The 21,442-nt window shown below is 37.6% G+C and overlaps 1 protein-coding gene across 5 annotated transcripts in view; it reads right to left on the bottom strand.

The window, feature by feature from the left end:
- GSAP (gamma-secretase activating protein) overlaps positions 1-21,442 on the bottom strand; it is an 89,207-nt gene that overhangs the window by 28,902 nt on the left and 38,863 nt on the right. For 3 of the 5 annotated variants that reach the window (XM_069587809.1, XM_069587812.1, XM_069587814.1), the window contains exons 13-19: positions 19,612-19,689; positions 18,127-18,204; positions 13,366-13,458; positions 13,028-13,245; positions 6,990-7,059; positions 6,374-6,456; positions 3,109-3,162 (exon numbers count right to left, since the gene is read on the bottom strand). In XM_069587809.1, coding sequence (XP_069443910.1) covers positions 3,109-3,162; positions 6,374-6,456; positions 6,990-7,059; positions 13,028-13,245; positions 13,366-13,458; positions 18,127-18,204; positions 19,612-19,689 — 674 coding nt within the window. The remainder of the gene's footprint in view (positions 1-3,108; positions 3,163-6,373; positions 6,457-6,989; positions 7,060-13,027; positions 13,246-13,365; positions 13,459-18,126; positions 18,205-19,611; positions 19,690-21,442) is intronic. The other 2 variants (XM_069587811.1, XM_069587813.1) reach the window with 1 other exon arrangement.

Here is a 21,442-nt window from a genome sequence, read left to right as displayed (position 1 = left end):
ACACAAATGGTTAAATTAAAGCCTTCCTTACTGTATAAAATGAAACTAAAGATGTCTGGCTTAAAAATACTTTAATGAAAATACTCCATTTCTCCATTCTTGACATTCAAGTAAACTATTGTTTCTACTTTTTTTTTTTTTAATTCTTACATGACTTCCTGTGGAAGGGATTAAATCATTCTTAGGAAGGCCATTCTCAATGACATTCCTTTTAAGGTTTTAAGGTGCAGATCTTGTTTTAAAATACTTTTTTGTTTCATTTTTTAAAATTCTTTTGGAAACCATTCTATAAAGGAAACCTTTTGTCTTTCAGATGATAGACTGGTATAAACCAATTAAATTCAATGTCCATATATTAAACATCTATAAAGTACTCCACTTCACACTAAAATTATTTGCACGAAGACCAGAAGGAAAGTGCTCGTCTAGTTTCATTTTGTCCTTCCTTCTCCAGACTCCTTATCAGGGCAGTCATCTTACAAGCAGAATGGAAGCAAGTGTGCTCAGAGCAGACAGGGGTCCCTTGGGCCTCATGGAAAATCCAGCAGCAAGCACACCTTCAAAAGGTAACTTGTGATTCAGGTTAAGGGTGCTCAGAGCCAACTCCTATCAGGGAAGCTGCAAGAATTGTCACATAACGGGCTAGGGAGGGAGGAAAAGCAGGGGGGATATGCTACTACAACAAGATCCATTGCAATATAATTGGGCTGGGACCCGCGGTAGAAGTAGGTCAAAGGCAGCTGCTTATAGTGAGAGGTATTATGCAGGCAGAGATGGGGAAACAAATGAGAGCTGTGAGGGCCAAGTGTCTTGTGAACTGAAAGATTCGATAAGTTATGGGGTTGGGGGAGAGGGGCAGGAGCTGGCCAAACCAAACCCAGTACCATCTTCTCCTGAGTCCAAGGGAAAATCCCTCGGCATTCTTATGGCTTCCCTGATGCATCATGTTTGCATGGAAAGGACAGTGAAGAGATCTACAGCTCAAACTTGTCCTATGTAATACTTCTGACTCGTATATGAAAACATGTAGCATCTCGGAAGAACTCCCAAGCATGTTTGGGAACAGTTAATGGGAAATAACTCTCTGCAGAGCCAAATGTTAAAGACAATTAGTGGAGAGTAGAAAAAAGAGAGGAAAAGGCAAAGTGAATAACAAAGAAGGAAATAAATGAACTACATAAAAAAAAATTTTTTACACGCATACACACACACACACACACAGAGTACAAAAATAAGCTAGCTTGTTCCAAGCAAAGACAAATTGTATTCTTAGAATAAATCAGTGGGTAAAAATCTTGAGAACCTTCCCATCAGTGTTTTATACTTAATTTTTAAAATGAAAATATACAATGTTGGTAAGGTTACAGTAAAATTGATAAACCAATAAATCCCTTATAATACTGTAAATTATGGCAACATTTTTTGAATATGAGTTTGGCAATAAAAATCAAAGGCTCTAAAAACTGTCATGGCCTTTCACTCAGTAATACTCCTGGGCATTTAACCTTAGAGGAATAAATAAACAACACACGCACGCACACACACACGCACACACACACACCAAGAAAAACCTACATAAAAGTATTCACTGCCAAATTATTTTTAATAGCAAATATAATTTTTTCAGTGGGGGCTAGAGACAAACTAAATGTCTCAAAATGGAAGAATGATTAAGTAAACTAAGACACACCAACACAGTGGAAACCTATAGAGTTATAAATCATAATTATAAAATTATAAATCATAATTATGAAAATTATGAAGTTTATGTACCAACATGAAAATGTGTGTGATATACTATAATTCATAATCTTTATTAAATATCACTAGATAGCCAGTTCTACTAGGCAAAATATGAGCACCTGTGACAAAGACCAAGAGGAAATGGGGCAAATAGACAGTTATGTTAGAAATTAAAGAACTGTGGGTGACATTCCTCTCTTCTAAAAATTCCTTCACTGGTTTATTGTGTGTCCATTAAACACATTCTGGATTTGTTGAACTAGTGGTAAAAGCAAAAACAATAAAATTAAAGGATGGAGGTTCTTAATAAGAATCTTTTAAGCTATTAATCAAACCTTTCTTTTACATCATTTTCCTGCTTTTGTAGATCTTCAAAGTTGTCTCACATTGCTGCCTAGAAACCTCTCTTATCCATCTCCACTTAAAGGATGCTTGAAGTCCAAAACCAGGAACCACTAAACTTGCCCCAGTTGGCCCTCTCTCACCCCCAAGGCATCACCATGACCTCAAACGCCCACAACTTCCCCCCAGCTTCCTGGGCCTGGCCTGCTCTTCATGGATTCAAAAGAATCAAATGTAAATACCAAGAGGCACACTGGGCTGCCTGCTGCCAGAAGTTGAGATTTCCCAGCACACAGCAAGCTATAATTAACAGGAGGCAGTGCCAAAAACAACAAAGGAGCTTCAAGGAAACTGCTAAAATACTCCCCAGTTTTTAACAACATACACATTCTTTTCTACTCACCCACCTTACCCCACCCTCCCCATTGTCTTAGAAACTCCTGTGAAACCACCAGACTGTAGAGAGACTCTAACGCTGTCGCTTGGCGGGCAGGAAGAAGGTGCTCTGAGACCACAGAGACAGCCTGAACAGGCCACTCTTAAGAAGCAGAAAGCCCGCTCTCAGAACCAGAAGGAAACTAGATAATCCCAGCCCAGGTTACTTAATGGTTTTAAGATTCTGTGGTGTGTGTGTGTGTGTGTGTGTGTTGAGGGGGTGACAAAGTAAATGAAAAGAAAAAAAACCCCACAGCTCTCAGGTCCTCTAGAGAAGACTGAGAGGACTTCCTCCAGCATGGACTGGCTTCAAGCACAGTGGAAAGTATGACTTCTACATGCTTCATATTCTCTGTCTTCAGAAAACCTCCCTCTTTAAAGAGCACTCCTAAGAATTGCCCTGATACCTTCCTTAGAGACTACCACGTAGGAAGGACTGCCTAGACAACCAGCCTTACCCCTCAGCCCACCCTCCCCCGATAGTTTACAATCCCTTCTGGAACCGCCATGACGTTTGGGGCAGGTGACTGTGGAGGCCAGCAAGGAAGCCATGCAGGCCTGGGCTTTTGTCTCTCTGTAAGCACTTACCTTCATAAGAGGCAACGGAATCTCTTCTGTCACAAGGGTTATTCCAGGAATTTCCTGTGGAGGGGGGAAACACACACAACTGCTGAACGTATCAACTACCACCAGCCTGAGCCTTCAGGAAGTGTTTTCTGTGCACACAGAAGCTGAGGGCAGCTCCCAGTTTGCTAACCTCTACTTTAAATAAACCTTGGGGTTTATAAATACTAGTGAACACAGCCTATCTCTTACCTCAGGAAGGAAATATTCTGTAAAGTTACAGTTATGATAGTTGACAGTATCACTAAAGGAAAGAATAAGACTACTATGAAGAAACACAGAATAATGTATTATTTATACATTTCCATTTAAGAACAAAGGAGGCAAATTACATTTGCACCATCAAGTATGATGATAAGGCGGACACTTTCTTCTTCTTTTTTTTTTTACTCCTTTCTCCCTCTTCCCCTTCATTTAAATATATTACGTTGATTCCCATCTCACTACTGGGATTCTTTTTTAACTTCAGTGGAAAACTGTTCTGCACTTCATCCTCCAACATAATTTCAGAAATAAGAGATCTCCATAAAGAGTTTACACAGCACAATCACCATGGCAAATGTGCAAGAGGCAATTCATATCAGGAAACCCAAATAATAACATTCTTCTAACTCATGAGCATTACAACAAAAATTTAAACAAAAAGATAAACTGCCAAAATTGCCACTTATTTTGAAAAGAGTGGTTCCTTGTTGTTACTAATCTCTCAACTTGTCAATTCCTCTTTCATTTCCTAAAAGAAAAGTAGATGATATATGGGAAAATAGAAATAAAATCTAGTATTTGTTTAGAACTCAAATGTCCTGGGTTTCATTAACATACAATATTCCTGAGAAAAATAGCATCACAGGGATGGAGAAATAAATTTTCAGAACATTCAAGCAACTGAGATCTTCACTTGACAGGAGAAAGCCTTTTTAAAGAATCTATACGTGCTTTATTTATCACTACTCAGGAACAGAAATTTCACTACAGTTTTAGGTTATAAATAGCATCTTAAAATAGGCACAACAGGCCTCATTGTCTGCAAAGCATAATTCAGGATTATCTATGTGTAAGAGCACAATATTTCCTAGTATCTTAAAAAATCCAATTCAGCTATTTACAGAAATAATTTATTTCCATATAGTAATAGAAGTATGTAGTAATAGAAGTATGAATTAAAATTTTCTATTGTGGCAAGTATTTATTAAGGGTATAGCATTAAGAGCATATGCAGATTAGAGAAAAGTAAATGATTTATATCAATGCTAAAATCAAATCATAGGATCATAGAATTTCAGAACTAGGAGAGACTTTTAAGGTAACATACTCTAACCACAAGAACTTTAAAGCAACGTGGTAAACCCTAAAATAAGCTCTGTGCAGTGGTTTAACTGGGTTTTTTCATATTTTTCATATTGTATTTCTCATAGGACTGCCTGATGTCACTCTATGTGTCCACAAAGTTCCTCTGCCCCACAAAAAAGGAGAAACACAAATGTGAAGAACTGTCTGTCAGGGTGACAGTCACACAGCATCCCAACTAACATATTCTCAACCCTGGGAACTAGAGGTCCTGTTTAGTCTCCCAGACACTGAACACAGGATAGTGACAGCCAGCATCGGTGGTGAGGGGAGGAAGCTGAAATGTACATTTCCTGCTTCTGGCCAGGATGGAGGTGGGGGTTAACCTGCAAACTTCCTGCCACTTTACCACAGAGTCTGCACGTTTGAAGAACCCTTGTTCTTCAAACAGTGAGGACCTGGAGAAGAAACAAGCTCAGATCTTCCCTTATAACTTCACAACGAGGCATGAAAGTTTAACAGCTCTAACAGTGAGAGACAAGAAGAAAGGGCCTTTGGGAAAACACTTCCATTGTGTATGTCAAAAATTCAGAAATTCATCAAACATGGGACTTCCCTGGCTGGAAGACTAGTGATTAAGTCTTCCCTAGTGGTTAAGACTCCATGCTCCCACTGCACAGGGCCCAGCTTCGATCCCTGGTAGGGGGAACTAGGATCCTACATGCTGCATGACAGGGCCACCACCAAAAAAATTAAAAATCAAACACATCTGAAAGGCCTTTTTAAAGGATTAAATTTAGATAGTTTTAAAGCAAAATGGGAAGTGTTACAGTTTATCCTAGTACTTATCTTCCGGTGTCTCCTGGAATAAATTTATTTTTCTAAATGCCTTGTTGATACAAACGTCTGCCTCAAGAGTAAGCACACAGTAGTTCTAACATCTAAACATGTAAGGAGGAGAGGCAGAACCTTTTTCAGGGGCAGCCTGTACATGGGTTTCACTTCTGATTCAACAAAGTTCAGTTTATTGAACCACATTCAAGAGAAAATGAACAATATTTTCTCCTGTGACACTTCTTCTCAACTAAAAGGAAGGGAGTCTGGACCAACAGGAAGAAAATGATGAATGGGGTGAATTTGCTTAAGATTACTGACTTTAACTGATCTTGACACTCTAGAGTTATCACAGCTTTTCTTCCTAAGACTGGGGGAAAAGTTTATGAAGGTGCTAATCTACTAAGTAAATAGAGTGGCTGTGAATAACAGCAGTGGTCCAGCCGCTGCTCATTTATAAAATCCTAAGATTTATTTTCATCTACTTCCGCTGCTAAAAAATCTTTAAAAACTGAAACAATTTGAAGATGATAGAAGCTTCGGTAGTAGGAAGGGTAACACATACACTGTATCTTCTCTTTAATTCTAGAGTTTTATGTTAAATACATTTGGCCAACAGTAACAATTCACTGTCTTTCTTCTGCCAGAAATCCCCAATTCAGATCCTTATGGGGGCTTCCCTGATAGCTCAGTTGGTAAAGAATCTGCCCGCAATGCAGGAGACCCCAGTTTGATTCTTGGGTTGGGAAGATCCGCTGGAGAAGGGGTAGGCTACCCACTCCAGTATTCCTGGGCTTCCCTTGTGGCTCAGCTGGTAAAGAATCCACCTGCAATGTGGTTCAATCCCTGGGTTGGGAAGATCCCCTGGAGAAGGGAATGGCTACCCACTCCAGTATTCTGGCCTGGAGAATTCCATGAACTGTATAGTCCACGGGGCCACAAACAGTCGGACACGACTGGGTGACTTTCACTTTCATTTTCAGATTCTTATGAGTCAAAATAGAAATGAAATCACGGCCTTGGTTACTGAGACAAGGACGTCCTACAACTGACCCACAACTGCGAATCAATTTTAATTACACAAGGAATATATAAAGTGTTAACTTACTGTATCCCAAGTGAGCAGTGAGGAATACGGCAAAAGCTTATCCATGTTACTTGTCTCTGGATAAATGCTCCAATATGAAGAAGCTGAGTAAGTTTGGGGAGGGGGAGACATGTTTTAATATGAAGAACAGGCAGTAGACTTTGTAATTCACCAAAACAAGCAAACCAACAAAAGTTTTCATTGCCTTATTCTTCATTCTCAAAAGGCTAATCATCACGGTTCTGTCTGCTGATTAAAATGTTCAGGTTTTACTTTTTACATTGAGAACAATTTTAAAAGTTATTTGACATGTACATCTGTCCAAATGACATTATATCACTTCACACAGAACCAGCCAACACAATGCTGAGCATTACTTTTTAGTGGGAAAAAAAAAATCACTGACAAGGTTATAGAATCAAGATCATGTCTTATATTTCATCAGTCTCCAAGGAGTCACAGCTTCTTGCAAAACCACAAGAGAATGAAGTTTAATTAGCAGCTGACTACAATAGAGTTTAAAAATAAAATGCTCCTATCCAACATTTTGACATATTGAGGCCTTATCAATTTACTGCTTTCCCTTAAGCAAAAGGATCACGGATTCAATTTAACATGCACCATCAGAAACACCTACCAATTATAAATTCCTGAATGAGGTCAAATGAATGGCAGGCAGAGATGTTCTCAGAAATCCACTGAATAATCTTGAAAAAGTAAGAAGACAATTCCGTTGGTATTTAAATCTAAACTGTACCCTCCCACTACCAAAGAAGTACAAGATATGTATGAATCTTTTAAAGTGTGATATCTATTTTAGAATTGCCTAGGAATACACTCACTTCTACCTAACCCAAAGCTGCGTGGGTAAAACAGCACTATAAATGAGGTCCTCTTCATACATCATTTTAATAAACGCCCTTGGCAGGGATCCAAATAAGTCTTCTTGAATCTAGTGTTTGTTTTTGCTGCTGCTGCTGCTGAGTCGCTTCAGTCATGTCTGGCTCTGTGCGACCCCATAGACGGCAGCCCACCAGGCTCCCCCGTCCCTGGGATTCTCCAGGCAAGAACACTGGAGTGGGTTGCCATTTCCTTCTCCAATACATGAACGTGAAAAGTGAAAGGGAAGTCGCTCAGTCGTGTCCGACTCTAGCGACCCCATGGACTACAGCTTACCAGGCTCCTCTGTCTGTGGGATTTTCCAGGCAAAAGTACTGTATAATCCCCGTTATATCTACGATTCTCTCAATCAACCTCTATAACATCCTGCTGCAGAAACAAAACTCTTTGTTCCTGAATCTTAGAACTGCTGCTATGGGGTTTGACTGGCCATGGAGCCACTCACATCTCTGATCCTGCCAATAAGTTGTTCTTATTTCCAAACGTATTCATGCTAGTTGTCTTACTTAGAACAATTAAATGTTTAAGTAATATTTATTATTTAATAATATTTAAATATGTAATAATATCATTAATATCATTATTAATTGATAATGTTTAAATATTTGATTGTTTAAATGTGTTGTTTAAATATTATTAAATTTAAATATTATTTAAATGTTTAAACAACTAGATATTTAAATACTATTTAAATCTTTAAATATTAATAAAATATCACCCCAGACAAGTGAAATATGGATACAAAAAGAATACTAATGGGTAGGTTAAGAGTTGAGTGCTTGGCTAATAGGAAGCTGCTGTATGGCACAGGGAGCTCAGCTCAGTGCTCTGTGACGACCTTGAGGTCTGGGATAGGAAGTGGGGGGAAGGTTCCTGAGGGAGATGTGAGTATATGCATAGCTCACTTTATGAGCATATGCATATGATTCACTTTGTTGTCAGCAGGAACTAACACAACACTGTAAAGAAATTATACTCCAATTTAAAAAAAAGAAGATAAAGCTGAAAAAATAAAATGCTCAAAATACAGCTCAAAGAGACAAAAAGTTGGTATAAAGATGAAAGAGAAATTGAGACATGGAACACAAAGCAAGAAGGTCCAAAATACAGCTAATAAGGATTACAGAAATAAATCAGAGGTAGAATGAAGGAGAGATAATAGTCAAAGACATATTGGTAGAGAATTTTCCATAATGAAAAATCATTAGACTAGTCTGCAATAGAACCCTAAATCCTGAAGAAGATACATAACACAAATCCATAGCTAATACATTGAAATGAAATGACAGAATACACAAGATGATATAAAAATCTTAAAATGTGTATCTGAAAAGGGGCAGCAGACAGCAGACTTTTGACTGGTTACAACAGATGTCACAGATGACCAAATACTACTTTCTTTCTTTTTTTTTTCATTTAACCTCCCTCCCTATTCCACCCCTCCAGGCTGACACAGAGCCCCTCTTTCCATTTCCTAAGCCATACATCAAATTCCCGTTGGCTATCTATTTCACATATGGAAGTGTAAGTTTCCTTGTTACTCTTTCCATACATCTTACTCTCTCCTCCCCTCTCCCCATGTCCATAAGTCTATTCTCTATGTCTATTTCTCCATTCTTGCCCTGTAAATAAATTCTTCAGTACTATTTCTCTAGATTCCATATATATACATTAGAATATAGTATTTATATTTCTCTTTCTGACTCATTTCACTCTGTATAATAGGTTCTAGGTTCATCCACCTCATTAGAACTGATTCAAATGTATTCCTTTTTATGGCTGAGTAATATTCCATTGTGTAGATATACCACAACTTTATCCATTCATCTGTAGATGGACATCTAGCTTGCTTCCATGTTCTAGCTAATTGTAAATAGTGCTGCAGTGAACAATGGGATACATGTGCCACTTTCAATTTTGGTTTCCTCAGGGTATATGCCTAGGAGTGGGATTGCTGGGTCATACGGTGGTTTTGTTCCTAGTTTTTTAAGGAATCTCCATACCATCTTCCATAGTGGCTGTATCAATTTACATTCCCACCAACAGTGCAAGAGTGTTTCCTTTCCCCCACACCCTCTCCAGCATTTACTGTTTGTAGACTTCTTGATGAGGACCATTCTGACTGGTGTTAGGTGATATCTCATAGTTTTAATTTGCATTTCTCTAATAATGAGCAATGTTGAGCATCTTTTCCTGTGTTTGTTAACTATCTGTATGTCTTCTTTGGAGAAATGTCTGTTTAGGTTTTCTTCCCACTTTTTGATTGGGTTGTTTTTCTAGCATTGAGTTGTATGAGCTGCTTGTATATTTTGGAAATTAATCCTTTGTCAGTTATTTCATTTGCTATCATTTTCTCCCATTCTGAGGGTTGTCTTTTCACCTTGCTTATGTGCTTTCCTTTGCTGTGCAAAAGCTTTTAAGTTTAATCAGGTCCCACTTGCTTACTTTTGTTTTTATTTCTGTTATTCTAGAAGGTGAGTCACAGAGGATCTTGCTTTGATTTATATCATTGAGTGTTCTGCCTATGTTTTCCTCTAAGAGTTCTATAGTTTCTGGTCTTATGTTTCGGTCTTTCATCCATTTTGAGTTTATCTTTGTGTACGGTGTTAGGAAGTGTTCTAACTTCATTCTTTTACATGTAGCTGTCCAGTTTTCCCAGCACCATTTGTTGAACAGACTGTCTTTGCCCCCATTGTATATTCTTGCCTCCTTTGTCAAAAATAAGGTTCCCATAGGTGCATGGGTTTATCTCTGGGTTTTCTATCTTGTTCCATTGGTCTATATTTCTGTTTTTGTGTCAGTACCATACTGTTTTGCTGACTGTAGCTTTATAGTATAATCTGAAGTCAGGAAGGTTGATTCTACCAGCACCAGTCTTCTTTCTCAAGACTGCTTTGGCTGTTCAAGGTCTTTTGTGTTTCCATATGAATTGTGAAATTTTTTGTTCTAGTTCTGTGAAAAATGCCATTGGTAATTTGATAGGGATCACATTAAATCTGTAGATTGCATTTGGTAGTACAGTCATTTTCACAATATTGACTCTTCCTACCCAGGAACAGAATATCTCTCCATCTGTTTATGTCACCTTTGACTTCTTTCTTTAGTGTCTTCTGTGTACAGTTCTTTTGTCTCCTTAGGTAAGTTAATTCCTAGATATTTCATTCTTTTTGTTGCAGTGGTGAATGGGATTGATTCCTTAATTTCTCTTTCTGATTTTTCATTGTTAGTATATAGAAATGCAAGTGATTTCTGTGTATTGATTTTGTATCCTGCAACTTTGCTAAATCCACTGATTAGCTCTAGTAATTTTCTGATACTATCTTTAGGGTTCTCTATGTACAGTATCAGGTCATCTGCAAACAGTGAGAGCTTTACTCCTGCTTTTCTGATCTGGATTCCTTTTATTTCTTTTTCTTCTCTGATTGCTGTAGCTAGGACTTCCAGAACTATGCTGAATAATAGTGGTGAAAGTGGACACCCATGTCTTGTTCCTGATCTTAGGGAGAATGCTTTCAGTTCTTCACCATTGAGAATAATGTTTGCTGTAGACTTATCATATATGGCCTTTACTATGTTGAGGTAGTTTACTTCTATGTACTCCTCAAACTTTTTTGAAGAGTTTTAATCACAAATGGCTGATGAATTTTGTCAAAGGCTTTTTCTGCACCTATTTAGATGATCATATGGTTTTTATCTTTCAATTTGTTAATATGGTCTATCAAATTGATTTCTGTATATTGAAAAATCCTTGCATCCCTGGAATAAACCCAACTTGATCATGGTGTATGAGTTTTTTGATGTGTTGCTGAATTCTGTTTGCTAAAATTTTGTTGAGAATTTTTGCATCTATGTTCATCAGTGATATTGACCTGTAGTTTTCTTTTTGTGTGTTGTCTGTCTGGTTTTGGTATCAGGGTGATGGTGGCCTTGTAGAATGAATTTGGAAGGGTCCCTCCCCCTGCAATTTTTTGAAAGAGTTTTAGAAGAATAGGCATTAACTCTTCTCTAAATGTTTCACAGAATTCTCCTGTGAAGCCATCTGGTCCTGGGCTTTTGTGTTTTGGGAGATTTCTGATCACAGCTTCAATTTCAGTACTTGTAACTGGGTTGTTCATAATTTCTATTTCTTCCTGGTTCAGCCTTGGAAGATTGAACTTTTCTAAGAATCTGCCCATTTCTTCCAGGTTATCTGTTTAATTGCCATATAGTTGTTCATAATAGTCTCTTATAATCCTCTGTACTTCTGCATTGTCTGTTGTAACCACTCCTTTTTCATTTCTAATTTTGTTGATTTGATTCTTCCCTTTTTTTTTTTCTTGATGAGTCTCGCTAAGGGTTTGTCAATTTTGTTTATCATCTCAAAAAACCAGCTGTTAGTTTTATTAATCTTTACTATTGCTTCTTTCATTTCTTTTTCATTTATGTGTGCTCAGATCTTTATGATTTCTCTCCTTCTACTAATTTTGGGGGGTTTTTTGTTCTTCTCTTTCCAGTTGTTTTAGGTGTAATGTTAGGCTATCTATTTGATTTTTTCTTGTTTCTTAAGGTAGGATTGTATTGCTATAAACTTCCCTTTTAGGACTGTTTTTGCTTCACCCCATAGGTTTTGAGTTGTGTTTTCATCGTCATTTGTTTCTGGACTTTTTTTTTTTTTTCCCTTTTGATTTCCTTAGTAACCTGTTGGTTATTTAGAAACGTGTTGTTTAATCTCCATGTGTTTGTGTTTCTTACAGTTTTTTTCTTGTAATTGATATCCAGTCTCATAGCATTGTGGCTGGAGAAGATGCTTGATAAGATTTCAATTTTCTTAAATTTACTGAGGTTTGATTTGTGATCCAAGATGTGGTCTATCCTGGAGAATGTTCCATGTGCTATTGAGAGAAAGGTGTATTCTTCTGCATTTGGATGGAATGTCCTGAAGATATCAATGAGATCCATCTCATCTAATGTATCATTTAAGGCTTGTGTTTCCTTGTTAATTTTCTGTTTTGATGGTCTGTCCATTGGTGTGAGTGGGGTGTTAAAGTCTCCTACTATTATTGTGCTACTGTCAGTTTCTCCCTTTATGTCTGTTAGTGGTTGTCTTATGTATTGAGGTGCTCCTATGTTGGGTGCACAGATATTTACAATTGTTATGTCTTCTTCTTGTATTGATCCCCTGATCATTACGTAGTGTCCTTCCTTATCTCTTGTAATCTTCATTTTAAGGTCTATTTTGTCTGATATGAGGATTGCTACTCCAGCTTTCTTTTCCTTCCTGTTTGCATGAAATATATTTTTCCATCCTCTCACTTTCAGTCTATATGTGTCTTTAGGTCTGAAGTGGGTTTCTTGTAGACAGCATATATATGGGTCTTGTTTTTGTATCCATTCAGTCAGTCTGTGTCTTTTGATTGGAGCATTTAATGACTTACATTTAAAGTAATCATTGATATATATGTTCCTATTGCCATTTTCTAATTGTTTGGGGTTGATTTTGTAGATATTTGAGAAACTCTCTATTTTCCTGAGCACTTCCTTGGAATGTTACTGATAGAGCTAATATTCACTCACAATATGGAAAAGAGAACAGTGAAAAGAAGAGACATGCCTCCCAGTATGAGGTCTGCGTGCATAAAAACCTAGAGTACAGGGGAAGAACACCTTCAAGTCAGGACAAAAACAATAAACCTCAGTTGTCACCGAATAAACCTAGCTTCTGTTCATTTCAACCGCTAAACGTATACATCTGGGGTTGTCCGTTTGCAAATTCCTAAACTTAAGCTATATTCCCACCTTGGCTTCCAGTCGTCGGGGGTCTTGGCCACATGAGAGCACACAGTGAAGCAAGGCCATCCTCTCACAGTCCAGCCGGCTGTTCCACAGGAACTCCAATAAATATGACTGGTTGAGGAACGCCCTGTAGAGCTTTCCAGAACATGAATCCAGGACCAGAGACCCTGACAGTGACTGTAAAGGACTATGAGGTAGCATATCAATCACTTCACTGTTTTCTGGCCAAAAAAAAAAAAGTAGATCAGCAAATAAAAGAACCCCACTCCCCCAAATATAAATATCAACATTTAAATGAGCCCAAACAGACCACGTTCATGAGGGAAAAGCTACAGGCATACCTGTCAGAAACAGACTGTGGCAGATCAGGTCTGGATGTTGAATGTTAAGGAGATGAAAGAAATGACCAGGTAAATAAACGGCCACATAATAGTCTATGGAAGAGATATTTAAGTCAGCTCCAAGTGGCAAGTGCTGTACAGTACAGATTAAAATCAACAACTTTACAGTATCCCTATTTTTCTTTGAACCTCTTAAAACACAGAAAATTTGACCAAGACATTTTGACCAATGTAATAAAAAGCTGCCTGATGTCAGTACGTTTCATCTTACTAGCAAGATATCATTTATTTCTACCTATAGCTTTCTTCAGATATTTAGCTATGGTTATCTTAATTTATATCTGTAATTCTGTTTATGAACTGTGGCTTTATATGAATCTGAATGAACTCTGAGAACAAATCAGAATTAAAAAAATATTCAGCAACATGAATTATTCCTTAATATGACAGGCTGGATATTTCCATGGGAATTTCCTTCATAATTTCTGACATGTGAGGGAAGTTTTAAATTTAGTTTCTTATGTTTGCTCACTGCTCATTGCCACAATTATCAGCAGCAAGCATTTTCTGTAAGGAACCTCTAAACTGATATTCATCAAAACAATCTCTGTAGGCATTCTGACACTTCATGATGTACTAATTTGTTTCCTTGCATAACAAGCTGCCTAGAATTCACACCTTCACAGTCCCTTCATGAGATATTTTTGTACAAAGAACAGAATTTTTGTATACAGATTGAGGCAAGGTATACAAAATAGGTTTCTGGAGAAGGGGGCAGGATAGAAGTAGTCCTTGCCAATGATTTTTCTAGGATCTTAGAAAAACAGAAAAACTCATATAGTAGGAGTGAATTTCATGCAGATGAAACATTTAGATTATTAATATAAGCAAACCAGCTGGACTTGTTTTTTTCTCCCTAAGAAGTAAAGAAATACATGCTAATTATTTGCATAAAGGGCATTCTGTGGAAGGGAAAGGAAAGAGGATGTAGAACTCTAAACAACTGACTTATAACTGTCCTTTCAAGTCACTGTGGATTAAGTGATATTACTACTTAGCATAAGTGGTTGCGACGTTACCATTATGGCAGCACTTAAGCAGAAAAACACAAATCATGATACTGTAGGGGACAATGGAAAGACATCATGACCTAAATTAACTCCTCATCCTACCACTTACTTAACCAGTTAATACTATGTCCCTGGGAAAGGGGGCATTTGGAAATATATGAGGGTGTTCTAAGTTGTCACAATTATTGAGGCAGAGGAGAGATTTACACTGCCATTTGATGAGTGAGTGGGCTCCAAGAATGTCAAATCCCTCAGTGTGCACACAAAAGTTACTGTCTCACCAAAAGTGTCAGCAGTACCTGTGCTAGGCTGACAGCCCCAAAGACGTTCGTGTGGTAATCCCCAGAGCCTATGAGTATGTCACCTCAAGTGATAAAGGCGACCTTGAAGGTGTGATTAAGGATCTTGAGATAGGAGTACCCTGCATTACCCAGTTGGACTCAATGTAATCACAAATGGTTTATAAGGAAGAGGAAGGTCTGACTACAAAGAGAAGACCATAAGATGATGAAAGAGACTGGAGTGATGTGATCACAAGCCAAGAGATGCTGGCCTCTAGATGCTGGAGGAGGCAGAGTCAACTCTTCCCTGAAATCTCCAGAAGGAACCATTTCTGCCCTTACCTTGATGCCCTAAGACTTGCTCATTTTAGAATTTTGACGTCCAGAACCACAAGGCAATGTGTTGTTTATTTAAGGGCTAAAATTGTGGTGATTTCTTATTGTAGCAATAAACTAACATAAGATCTTCAGGGGATCTTCCCAACACAGGGGTTGAACCCAGGTCTCCCACATTGCAGGTGGATTCTTTACCAGCTGAGCCACAAGGGAAGCAGTGTCCCTGATAAGAGACACTAAAAGAAGTTTGAGCACACAACACAGACTTTCTGAGTTTCAGTTTCATTATCTGTAAAGTAGGGATTTTTTACCAACTGAGCTATCAACATTCAGAAAACTAAGATCATGGCATCCAGTCCCATTACTTCATGGCTAATAGATGAGGAAAAAGTGGAAACAGTGTCTGACTTCATTTTGGGGGGTTCCAAAATCACTGCAGATGGTGACTGCAGCCACGAAATTAAAAGACACTTGCTCCTTGGAAGAAAAGCTATAACCAACCTAGACAGCACATTAAAAAGCAGAGACATTACTTTGCCAACAAAGATCCATCTAGTCAAGGCTATGGTTTTTCCAGTAGTCATGTATGGATGTGAGAGTTGGATTATAAAGAAAGCTGAGCACCAAAGAATTGATGCTTTTGAACTGTGGTGTTGGAGAAGACTCTTGAGAGTCCCTTGGACTGCAAGGAGATCCAACCAGTCCATCCTAAAGGAAATCAGTCCTGAATATTCACTGGAAAGGCTGATGTTGAAGCTGAAACTCCAATACTTTAAGTGGCCACCTGATGCAAACAACTGACTCATTTGAAAAGACCCTGATGCTGGGAAAGATTGAAGGCGGGAGGAGATGGGGACAACAGAGGATGAGATGGTTGGATGGCATCACTGACTCAATGGACATGAGTTTGAGTAAACTCTGGGAGTTGGTGATGGACAGGGAGGCCTGGTGTGCTGCAGTCCATGGGGTTGCAGAGGTGGACATGACTGAGCGACTGAACTGAACTGAACTGAAAGTGGGGATAATATCACCAAGAAGAATTGCTATAAAGATGAAGCGAACTTAAGCGAAACACTTAGAATATAGTATTAATTGAGAAAAGACAGTTTTTTAATGTATAAATATATCTCTCTTATATAGAGGTGGTTTGGGGTTCATGAAAAACTTCCCTCAAAACTCTATTCTTTAATGTTTAAATCAATATAAGCCCCTTCTAACAGGGCGGCACTTCAGGGAAATTACGTGGAATAAATTGCAAAAAGACCTCACTCAAAAAGCAATACTGTTGCCATAAAAGTCACCTCTAGAATAGTTTTAATCTTGGGTGCAAACTTGTGCCTATGTAACAAAATCTGTTTCAAGAAAGAAAGACAACTTATGTAAGATAGCCTATTTTTACAAAGCTCTACTATTTTTGCACTCTCTACACTCTAAAGATCATAGATTAAATCATGGCTGCCCTTATCAAGAGTCATTGCTAGGGGTTAAAAAAAAAAGGAATCATACATTTGACCTTGCAAAATGCGAAGTTTTTTTAATGGAAAGTTTCCCACATCACTCTAGAAATGGGATACTGATATAGCTTTGCTGATAAGAATCAAGTCTCAGACCCAGGGAATCTTCATTTATCTCTCTTACCACAGGATGTAGTAGAATCAGGCCTCTCAAAAACAATTTCCCACAGGTTCAGAGCTCATATTAAAAAGTGCCACATATTGGCCCACTTAGCATAGGATATCTCCCCTCATCAACAGTATCATTCAAAATAAAAATCTTTTTTTTGCAACAGTGTGGATGGACCTAGAGAGTATTATGTTTAATGAAATAAGTCAGATAGAGAACTAAGAAATATTCTGTATCACTTATATGAAGAATCTAAAAAAATAAAACAATTATCTATAACAAAACAAAGCAGACTTACAGATACAGAGAACAGATTAGTGGTTACCATAAGGAGAGAGAATAAGGGCAAAATAAGGGTAGGAGATTAAGAGGTACAAAGTATGTACAAAATAAATAAGCTACAAAGATATATTTTACAGACAAGGAAACATAGCCATTATTTTGTAATAACTTTAAGTGGAGTATAATCTATAAAAATAATGAATCACTGTTGTGCACCTGAAATTAATATAATATTGTGAGTTAATTACACTTCAATTTAGAAGACCAAAAACAAATTATAAACTTTCTTATTTGGTTCTTTCTTTGCTCAGTTTCTTTACAAGCTTTTGCCATGATAGTAGGCAAATTGGGAAACAGGGATAAAGAAAATATTGAAGTTAAAAAAAAAAAAAGAAAAAAGAAAATATTAAAGAACCCATCTGCTCCAAACCTGAAGTTTTTTCTTTTAAAAATATTGTGCCATGTCCCATATGCAGGCAAGCAATAGTTCTGTTTAGCCTTGTACTAACCAACCAGTTTGTGCCCACTTATCCGAACTGTCATGGAAAAGCAGCTTTTCACTGGGAGCCACAATAAATCCCTTCTTTATTGGCTTCATTATAGACTCACTTAATATGTTTTGTTTTTTTTTCACTTAATGTATTTAAGTCTAAGTTCCCTTTACCTATTTACTCAGTGAAAAACAACTCACTCAAGCTGATCTATCTATAAATGATTTATGGGACTCAGAAGCTTTTAGCAATTAGTAACAGGGAACAGATGATTGCTCAAGGGTTTTTGTCTCTAAAATCAAGGGACAACATGATGTATTATTTCTCATAGGCTTTTAAGAAACATCTCATTCACTGTCGTCATTTTTATACGAACAAATGATCTTTTTGGATTGTTACTAAAAACACAGGAACACTGACATCTTAGGTTCTAAGAAGGGAGATATCTAAGAAGGGATTCCCCCTGCACCATGCCGCCTTTCAAAAAGCTCATTTTGGTGGTGGTGGGGGTGTATCCAGAGAAAACCTTCCCCTATTTGGCTTCAAAAAGGTCAGTCATAGTCATCACAACCTGAGTCCCAAAGAGGCATGAGAAAATGGGGTGCAAAGAAAAAACAAGGGCTAACATGTACCAGAAGGAAAGGTCAGAGCAGAAAGACACATATGCTGCTCACTCACCAAGGTTGAGAAAAGTAATGCCCTTTGTCACACGTGAGTCAACACTCCCAAGAGTAGTAGTGAAGGTTTTGCTGTGCCCTGTGGAGAGAACACCAAGCCAGAGAAAGGATGTTAAGAAACAAAGAGCTGCAATTCCACCCAAGGCAGTGACTACACATCATACTCTCCACACTGAGTAACTGTGAAACTGACAAAGCAAGTGTCTTCAGAGTCCTAGAGCTCATGGTTCCCCCATCATTCTCCAGAAGCCAGCACTGAAGATGGACCACCCGAGTGCAGTCACAAGCCAGTAGCTTACACATAATCTTAGAGCTTAAAGGGTGGGCTGTGCTGGGATAGAAGGATCTGAGGAACTTTACTTAAGAATCCAAGGGATGGAGAAGACCAGGTAGCTCTTTGGCCCTCATGCCTCAAGGCTCACTGCCACACTCTTGCTGACATTAAGGCCCATGAAGGCTTCTCTGAATCACTGAGAAAGCCCACTGTGAGTCAGAGAGGGTGTTTATCTAGTATACTCAGGGTAGTACTGGGCTTCACTTTCCATTCTTCTAACTCTTAATCATGGTTATTAGCTCTTAGTACAACTTTCAGAAAAGTTCTATTTACTGGCTTTAATTATTAACCATTTGAAAAAGGTATGAAAACATTCCACAAATATCAAACTTGTATTATTAAAGCATGCATATAGGTCTTCTGAATTTTCTTCTGTTTTCTTCATTATTAAGTTATTAAACATTTTTTACTTTGATCTCTAACTTCTGAATGTAACATTAGGCAGAATAAAATCTCATGTGACCTGGCATAGTCTTTCCAGAATATCCTAATTTTAAATAATTTTTAAGTCTACCCCCAGTATTATTATATAACTACTAATTTTAAGCATCTAGACAAGCAGAATAAATACCCTTTAGCATGGTTCAGGCTAAAACTATTAAAAGTCAATTTTAAAACTATTAAAGGGCACTCTGATGTCAACTACAGAACTAGAAAAGATTGGACACTTTACTCCTGTCCTCCAGGCTGACTATTGACATATCCATTTCCTGGGCCACAGATGTATGAAATGAAATAAATGTATCTTAGGTCTAAGAGCTGTTAAAGTCTAAGACGGTGGAAGCTTTTTTAACTGAAACCTTATGTACCTTTGTAAGCTAAATATATAGGGACCTTTCAATTAGTAATAATATAAAAATCAAAAACACACTATCAGCAAATACATCCTTTTGCATTGGTCTATAGGCCTGGTAAAAAGACATAGGTCAGGAAAAAATATATATTATACGATACTATTTTTAAAATAATATAAAAATAATTAGCTAACAACACTCATCATTCATAAATTTCTGTAGGAAATTTGTATTATATAGGTACACAGATTTATGATGTACTGATCAAATTTGTTATAAGGTAATAAAACTTTAAAATCTATATACTTTGCTATTTGGAAAAAATGATTATGTTAAAAAAAGAATAAATGAAAAGTACCTTTATGAAAGTAAAACACTGAATATGTGATTTGTTCCCAAGAGTCAAAGTTCGGGCTGTAACATACACACAAACTTCCTAGAAGGAAGAAAGTATTTAGTAAAGCTTAGAATCACAGACAAACAAAGTTTCCTAAGCTACTTATCCTTACTGCCATTCCTTTAGATGTTCTGCCTCAATTTACCTCACAGATTATTCCCAAATTCTAGAAATAAGTTGCTAAGAAATTTCGATTCAACAATTACTCAGCACACACTGTACGCAACGTATTGTGGTAGACTGTGGAAGGTTAGGAAAGTGAAGAGAGACGTCCATATACGGAATCACGGGAGTCCCGAGAAGTTTGCAGAGCTTCGTGAGATTCTCCTTATATACATAGCCTCCCCTGCGCTCTTTTCCAGTTTGTTCTCCAGCCATTCCTAATAACTATGGACCCCAGTTAATCAAAAATACGTCTCCTTTTTACAGAAAGTCTCCAGTCTTATTATTTATTTACAATGGAAGGCAAACTGAGGCAATGAGAGGAAGTGGTGTGTGAGCCTGTTCCCACCTATATTAGAGTCACTGAGGTCCATGGCCCAAGGTCAAAGGAGAGCTCCTGGGATAGACTGGTTTTTCCAGATGAGCCTTGACCGCCCTCACTTAGCCCACCACTTCAGAACAACCTCAGCCTGCCCACCCGCTTCAACGTGTAAAACTGTCCATCACGTCCAGCAGCTGCTGCCACCTGTACATCTGGGTAAATTCATCAATGACTTACAAATGAGGGCCTTATGCTTAGATGGATACTTCTATTCTAATGCTAGCATTTATGTGATCACCTGAAATAGGAGATTTCTAGGGTGGAAAGGAACTTGACAAACCTGGTTCTAGTCCCACAGCAAATATTAACTAGCTATGTGAACTCTCATTATTCTACTTCAGTGAATCATTTCCTCTACCATACTCCACTAGAGTTCCTTTGTTAAAACCATGGTAGGGAAAAAAGGTCCATTTTCCCTAAGAAGGCTATTCCAGGACATATTTAAGCACTCTGTTATAATATTTATCAGTTTTGACTCTTTTAATGATTTTTAAGATGGCAATATATTGTTAGAAATTCATTTTATTGCAATATTTTCAACATGAAATGACAAAAAAGAATAACTTTATCAGATTATAAAAGGTAATGATTCTGTTAGATTTTAAATTACCATTATGGTTAGTGACCACACAATAATACCTTTATTTAAATCTACAGCAGACTCACTAAGAATAAAATAATGCTACACTAAAGCATAAACAAAAATAGTAATTAAAAGAGTTACCGAAGTCCCATGTACCACTTTGAATACTTTCTATATGTTTACTATAGAATGTAAATCTACTGGTTTATCCTGTTCTTTTATATTCTATGATCACAAAGACAAAGACATTTTTAGCAGATAGAGTTAAAACTTCAGCCTCTCTCTGATAATAAAGAAATAAGAATTAAAATAGGGTACCACATTTTTCCTCCTTGGAAGAAAAGTTATGACCAACCTAGATAGCATATTCAAAAGCAGAGACATTACTTTGCCGACTAAGGTCCATCTAGTCAAGGCTATGGTTTTTCCTGTGGTCATATATGCATGTGAGAGTTGGACTGTGAAGAAAGCTGAGTGGAGTGCCGAAGAATTGATGCTTTTGAACTGTGGTGTTGGAGAAGACTCTTGAGAGTCCCTTGGACTGCAAAGAGATCCAACCAGTCCTTTCTAAAGGAGATCAGCCCTGGGATTTCTTTGGAAGGAATGATGCTAAAGCTGAAACTCCAGTACTTTGGCCACCTCATGTGAAGAGTTGGCTCATTGGA

The sequence above is a fragment of the Ovis canadensis genome, chromosome 4 (assembly GCF_042477335.2).
Source record: "Ovis canadensis isolate MfBH-ARS-UI-01 breed Bighorn chromosome 4, ARS-UI_OviCan_v2, whole genome shotgun sequence".
NCBI classification, from domain to species: domain Eukaryota; kingdom Metazoa; phylum Chordata; class Mammalia; order Artiodactyla; family Bovidae; genus Ovis; species Ovis canadensis.
This window is presented reverse-complemented; position numbering and strand designations above follow the sequence as displayed.